The sequence below is a fragment of the Macrobrachium rosenbergii genome, chromosome 54 (assembly GCF_040412425.1).
Source record: "Macrobrachium rosenbergii isolate ZJJX-2024 chromosome 54, ASM4041242v1, whole genome shotgun sequence".
Taxonomy (NCBI): domain Eukaryota; kingdom Metazoa; phylum Arthropoda; class Malacostraca; order Decapoda; family Palaemonidae; genus Macrobrachium; species Macrobrachium rosenbergii.
In genome coordinates this window covers 12,447,603-12,455,102 of record NC_089794.1, presented here as the reverse complement: position 1 = coordinate 12,455,102, position 7,500 = coordinate 12,447,603, and the positions used below count along the sequence as shown (strand labels likewise).

At 34.0% G+C, this 7,500-nt stretch overlaps 2 protein-coding genes across 8 annotated transcripts in view; one reads left to right on the top strand and one right to left on the bottom strand.

Annotated features, from left to right (window-relative positions):
- Positions 1–7,500, top strand: part of LOC136834745 (uncharacterized) — a 179,301-nt gene that overhangs the window by 19,004 nt on the left and 152,797 nt on the right. The gene's annotated exons all lie outside the window — the stretch shown is intronic.
- LOC136834748 (uncharacterized) lies at positions 3,882–6,195 on the bottom strand. Its single transcript, XM_067097349.1, has 3 exons — positions 6,151–6,195; positions 4,451–4,598; positions 3,882–4,161 (listed from the first exon to the last, which is right to left on the bottom strand). Exons 1-3 carry the CDS (start codon positions 6,160–6,162, stop codon positions 4,016–4,018), a joined length of 306 nt encoding a protein of 101 aa, XP_066953450.1. The 5' UTR covers positions 6,163–6,195; the 3' UTR covers positions 3,882–4,015.

The following is a 7,500-nucleotide window of genomic DNA, read 5'->3' as shown; positions in this document are numbered from 1 at the left end:
AAAATTATGAATATATTACTAATAATTATACGGGATCTTGTGTAAGGAGATGATATAAAGATTTCCACGCGTTTATTTTTATGGTTGTGCAATTAAGAACTAGGAGTTTTTGTTGTTCATTGATTATTAACGGAAAAGATTAGCTAAAAATTAATAACTTCAGTGCAAGATTTGAAATCATCATCATTATTTGATATCTCTCTCTTTTATATCTTCATCAGTGAAGTTTACACTAATAGGATTTGGTTTCAGCTCCCATTGCACCATCTTCAAACAGTTCATAGAGACTACGAATATCTAAAGACTTACCAAAACCTTCATGATGAAAGTGAATGAGTTATTGGGTGGGTGAGTGGGTTGGTTATCCAGTTGGCTTCTCGGGAGCACTGACACCAGATCACTCTGACGAGTCTGTATTTATACAGAAAAGCAACCTTGGGATGGGGGAAGGGTCCAAGTGGTTACGCCTCTATGATTGTTAAATGAGACTTCAAAGAGGACAATTAACTGCATTCTTTCGTGGTCAAATTACTTGTAGAATGACCATTTTGTTAATTAATTTCCCATTCTCTATTTCTTATTATTAGACAAGTTGAAGACATTACTTGAGATTTGATAACCTAATGATTCTGTTAAAAGGACAGTTCACAGCATTCCTTCGTGGCCAAATTAACTTTAGAATGACACATTTTATGAAGTAATTTTTCCTTCTGTATTTCCCATTATACAAGTAGAAAGCATAACTTGAGATTAGATCCAAATTCTGCTCGCGACAACATCTCATGCAGTTGTAAGGGTATTTACCATCAATTTTGAAATAGTTGACTTTTCAATTGAAAAACATCATTTCCTTCCTTATCGAGATTACTGATAATACAGGAGCTTTATCTCTGATTATAATATATTGATAATTTTTTGCTTCTCTAGGCATGTATAACATTGATGATCAGTGAAAGTCAATAATAACTGACTGTAATTCCTAATTCTTGAGGGATGAAATTATCCCCTTTTAAAGTGTAAGAATGAAAAACCTCAATAGCAATGATTTCCTACTCATGGAAAACATAAGCCATCATTGTATCGGTGTAAATAAAGTTCTCACCCTAGAGTGTAACCAAAACATGCGTCTATATCATCCCCTTTGTGGAACCAAGTTTTGCCTAATGGACTGAAGCATCTTTGCAGGTAATAGCTTTCATAGCTTCTGGGTCACATAAGGTCATAACCTTAGGCCTTTATACCATATTAGTATTGGATTTGCGATGTAACTTGGGAATCCTTTCCTAACATTTAATTTATTTATGTATTTCCTAATACTTGTAAACAAGCAGCTGTAATGTTACTATTTGTCTTTTAAGGCATTTTGTTCTTTTAAGGTGTTTTGTTTTGGGCATGAGAATGTATGCAGATAATAATAATAATAATAATAATAATAATAATAATAATAATAATAATAATAATAATAATAATAATAATAATAATAATAATAATAATAATAATAATAATAATAATAATAATAATAATAATAATAATAATAATAATAATCAGACAGTCTCCCATGCAAATCGATGGTAAACCTCCTTTGTAATGAACCACTGATCAGGAGGACAAGAGGTCTCCAAGCTCACACCAGGTTTCTTATTCCCTCCAACATCTTTGTCCACTTTCGGATCGCCTGTAGGAAAGGGATCGATCGTGCTGGCATAAGGCCATCTCAAATCAAGCCGACCGCTTCTGAGTTACTTGAGGGAAGACCTTTGGGTTGTTCATCTCAGTTGGTAGTCCAAAGCCACAGGTCCATACCAGGTATCTTATTTACTTTAGTGCTTTTCTATTTTTACAGGGTAGGAGGGTGAAAGGTTTAGGAAACTTGATCTGGACCTCTGGACTTTGTCCAAACAGGAGACGCACTGTTTCTTACTAACCACAGAGGTGGTAAAGATCCCATCATAACTTCTTTCCCATTTCAGTAGCATAACTGTTAAAGAACAATATAAATTTTTAAGCCTTACAAAGATAATAATCACGAGCAGAACACAGTGAGAGAAAAGTCTACGCGTTGTACTATTGTACTATGCACCGATGGGTCAAAAATCTCCACCGGTTTGCTAATTATTCCCAGGTGTTATTCAGAATCCATTATAAGAAAACCTTTCAAAATTTCATTTTCGGCGACTAAACACGATCTAATAAGTCAGTTATCTCCACAGGATAGTTATCCAGAATCCATTTATGATATAAAAGTTGAATTGTGCTGGTCCTGATCTGGTTGGCATTGAAAGAAATGGAAATGGGGATGCAGATAAAACAACCAAGTCTGCTAACAGTATTTTTTATTATTTCTTTGAGCTTATTGCAATATATTAATACACATACAGCTGAACATACAACTTGATTTAATAATTGATATATTGGAGATAATTCTAATTAAACATTCAGTATTTCCATTAGTTAACATGTCTTTTTTTTGAGCTTCTTTTAATTAGGTAATTACTAAAATAACTCCAAGTCCCTCAGCTATTAACACATCATTTGAATGAACTGACGAAAATGCTGATGATTATAAAAACATCAGTAAAGTAAATACATTTTTTTAGCCATCTCGGAATTACATAAGTGAATGATCTGAACAAACTTGGAAAAATTTCGTGATTGATTATGTGACATGCTTCAAATTCATGATAAAGAATAAATGGCAGGATTTGGGAAGTGATGAAACAGACAGCAGTAAGTTAAGGATGAAATCAGTTGTAGGTTTGGGTATTTATCAGTACAAAGACAAATATAGAAGTGGTTTTCTTTGGTCCTGAGATTCGGAAAATGCGATAATTAGATGGCTACCCATTGTGATCAGTCCTTTTCTGTTGATAAGATAATGTAGAAAATGTGAAGAACAAGAAATATAGTCGAATTTCTTAATATTTTTCGACTGTCCTCTCAAGGAATGTTTACGTAACTATGGTTTATTAGACTGAATATGATAAATCTTTTTATTTTTTTTTTGTAAGAAAGAAACCTTCAGTTCAGCCGTAACTGAATTGAAAGTTTTAGTCGGGTGGTCTGTTTAACCTTTCTTGTGTAACTATCAAGATTAAATCTTCAAGTAACTTTTATTCTCCACTTAGCAAAGGGAAAGGCTTTGCGGGTATTTATAAGGGTATGCTGTAAGAGAGCCCAGCATCGTCTTTTCCGGAACTTGCAGCTACACCTGATTTCTCCAGAGAATGTTTCATTTATTATCTATTCATCTCTTCTTCCATCACTTATATAATCCGAGGAATCAATCTACCCCAGCGTTCGTGATTTCATTTCACGAGATGAAATGAACAGAGTTCTGTTCTCCGTAGAGGGGCAGGGCTGTCACTGCACCTCCCGCAGTCCACTGAGGCATTACTGACGGTTCTTTCCAGAGTTCTCTCGGCCTATCTGCAGCCACTTCCATTCCTTTTACTATACATCCGCTCATATTCTCTTTCTTTCATCTTACTTTCTATCGTCTCCCAACAATCATTTCGTGGTGCAACAGCAAGGTTTTCCTCCTGTTACACCGTTAAAGCCTTTTTACTCTCAATTTCCCTTTCAGCGCTGCATGACCTCAGGTCCCAACGCTTGGCCTTTGGCCTGAATTTTATATTCTATTCCATAAGAGTCATGTTGAAGAGAAGCAAAGAAAGCAAGTATAACAGAAAAAAATAAAAGTAGTTATAGGGAAGGAAGTTATCCTTAGCTTCTGGTAACTTCTCAGAGTATAATGGTCCTGCATTTCATGCTATCATAGCCAATTTTTGAGGGGAAAAATGCCATCGATTGATTGATTAACTGCAATTCATGTGGCGTCGTAACATCAAGCGGGAACAGAAATGACACAAAAACAATTTCATGTAAATGAATTTAATTCATTCTATAAACAGAATATACAAAAAGATGAAAAATCAGCTTAATTACAGATAATCAAGAGATTCCAGTTTTTTCCAAGAATGCTCTGATCGGTGGATTCCATAACGATTCCAGGTCTCTATTCCTCAGTAGTGGCTGTCTTAGCAACTGGGTATGAGTAAGGGTATCCCAGGGGATAGGCTGCTCCATACCCGGGAGTGAGGGGATACCCATGACCATAAGCAAGTGGGTATCTGTGTCCATACGCTAGGTGATGCCCATATGCTGGAAAAAATACATCAAAAGTTATTTGAAGTTAAGCATTAATTATGTATATGTATATATATTCGTATACATATACATATATATATATACATACATACACGCTCACAGACATATATATATATATATATATATATATATATATATATATATATATATATATATATATATATATATATATATATATATATATATATATATATATATATGTATATAAAGATTCAACATTATCTGCTAAATATATGAAATCATAACTGAAATCTAACTAACCAGTATTTATTTCTATACTTACGGTAGGAGTAGAGGTGTGAGTCCCCAGCGTTAATGGAGTGGATGAAGGGGTTGAAGTAGTTCAGGGAGTGAGGCAGAAGGAGCTGAGGATCTGCCTCAGGTTCTGGTGCAGGCAAGGCAACGGCCACAGCCAACAGGCACAAGAATACCTGCGGAGGAATCATTATAAAATTATCATTTGAATTTTCCTCAATTTAATTTGAAAATCAAGAGTTTTTCAAGAAGAGTTTTACTAAAAAAATTATCTTTTTGATTATTATTATTATTATTATTATTATTATTATTATTATTATTATTATTATTATTATTATTATTATTATTATTATTATTTCGGTAGATGAAACCTATTCACATGGACCAAGCCCAGGCACACAGGGGCCATTGACTTGATATTCAAGATTCCAAAGAATGTTGGTTTCAGCCTCCCACCGCAGACCCCACACTGCGGCAGTAACTGATCATGATACAGAACCAGTGATTTTTCATTGCCTTGCGGGGAGGCGCGAACACTGGCGACAATACCAGCGTACCAACAAATATCAAATCAAAATAAAGTAAAATTGGACGATCAAAAATGTGAAATGAAAAGTATGTATTACCGGTGAAGGTTTGATAAAGGTTCTAAGTGAAAGAGAATGGCAGGTGTTTTGCTGAATATCTCTTGTATCAATCTCGTCATAAATGACATCATTTTCATGCTAGCTGCTAATTATATGTGACTACATGTTTTCGATTTGTCAATAATACGAACAATACAAGTGGAGTGTTTATACGGAAGCGGGAAACCCATGTTTCTCAAAGTATTTAATAATGGAATATTTATTTCACATTCCAAGGCTCTATCTATTTTAGATATTGCAGAATGTAAAAATAGAAATTTAAAACATAGTAATATTTTCTTCTTACTTACACATTCAAGTGTATTTTACTGTCAATATGATGTATTGGTAATTATGTATGGATGCCAGGTGAAGAATATACAATATCTAAAAAGGTAAATGTTAATTCTCTCTTTTTTTTATTTTGTCCAACACATTCAGTTATTAATAATTACCAGCTTCATCTGGTAACTGTCATGGATAAACAGTTGAAGAACCTATACCAATCGAAATGCCATTATAGTTTGCCTTCTTTCAATAATAATAGGAGGATATTAGTTTAATTAGCAAAGGCTCATCACCACTAGTATCTCTCTGCTCGTGCCGACAAATGTTTATTCGTCATTCATTTGAACAATTGTTTTATTGATTAGTCTCCTTAGGGAAAAACTCCCTTAGGTTTCAACTTAAATTTATGACTCGGTTAATGAGAAAATTACGGGTAAATGTAATTGATTTGTCACCATTTGTTGCATTTAACAGCCTCTCTCGTAATTACATATATTTTCCCGTAATTATGTATAATTATCAAATGATCCCATTCACACTAATTTATTCAGTAATCAGTTATCCTTATATGATTCATTTGCCTAAAAATGATTCTTATTGAATGATTATAAATAAACAGTATATTAGGAGTAAAAAGAAAAGATATAATAATAATAATAATAATAATAATAATAATAATAATAATAATAATAATAATAATAAATGAAAAGGGGGAATCTTTCATACAAGTTGAATTAGAAATAAATTAATAATAATAATAATAGTAATAATAATATCTAAGCAAACATTACTTAACAAATCAACAAAGACTTACCATAGCACGCATGATGAATGCTCATGCAAATTGTTCCTCTCGAGGTAACTGACACCCGAATTTTCAGGACATCCAATATTTATAGGGAAATTAGGACCTTGGAACAGAGGGAGGGGTGGCCACGCCTCTCACCCGGAATGGGTCTCATTCGTTGGACAAAGACTTGGGCGAGTAATTGGTGTCATTAAGCCTATTGATTGTGAGAATTTTATCTTCTTCTCCTTCATTAGTTTGGAGCATAGTGCTGATTCTATTACTTATGATAATAATAATAATAAATAATAATAATAATAATAATAATAATTATTATTACAGTTATATAATAATAATAATTATTATTCTAATAATAATAATAATTACAAACTTCTTAATAATTATTATTATTATTATTACTGTTCTGAGTCTGATATAAATTTTACAATAATAATAATAATAATAATAATAATAATAATAATAATAATAATAATAATAAATATTATTTTTTTTGTCTATCGACTGGGTGATTTTTATAGCGTGGGGTTCCGGGTTGCATCCTGACTCCTTAGGAGTCCATGACTTTTCTCACTATGTGCGCTGTTTCTAGTAGCACACTTTCTGCATGAGTCCTGGAGCTACTTCGGCATCTAGTTTTTCTAGATTCCTTTTCCGGAATCTTGGGATCGTGCCTAGTGTTCCTATGATTATGGGTACAATGTCCACTGGCATATTTCATATCCTTCTTATTTCGATTTTCAGGTCTTGATCCTTGTCAATTTTTTCTCTTTCTTTCTCATCTACTCTGGTGTCCCATGGTATTGCCACATCAATGAGTGATACTGTCTTCTTGATTTTGTCAGTCAACGTCACGTCTGGCCTATTGGCACGTATCACCCTATCTGTTCTAATACCATAGTCCCAGAGGATCTTTGCCTGATCGTTTTCTAGCGCTCCCTCAGGTTGGTGTTCGTGCCATTTAATACTGCAGGCTGCCTGGTGTTTCTTGCACAGGCTCAAGTGGAGGGCTTTTACTACTGAATCTTGCCTCTTTTTGTACTGGTTCTGTGCAAGCGCCAGACACTCGCTTTCTATGTGGTTTATGGTCTCGTCTTTCATATTGCACTTCCTGCATATGGGTGAGATGTTATTTCTGTCTATTGTTCTTTGAACATATCTGGTTCTTAGGGCCTGATCTTGTGCCGCTGTTAGCACTCCTTCTGTTTCCTTCTTGATTACTTCCCTTTGTATCCATTGCCATGTTTCATCGCTGGCCAGTTCTTTTGTCTGTCTCATGTACTGTCCGAGCATTGGTTTGTTGTGCCATTCCTTTGTTCTATTTTTCATTCTACTGTCTCTTTATATTTCTGGGTCTTC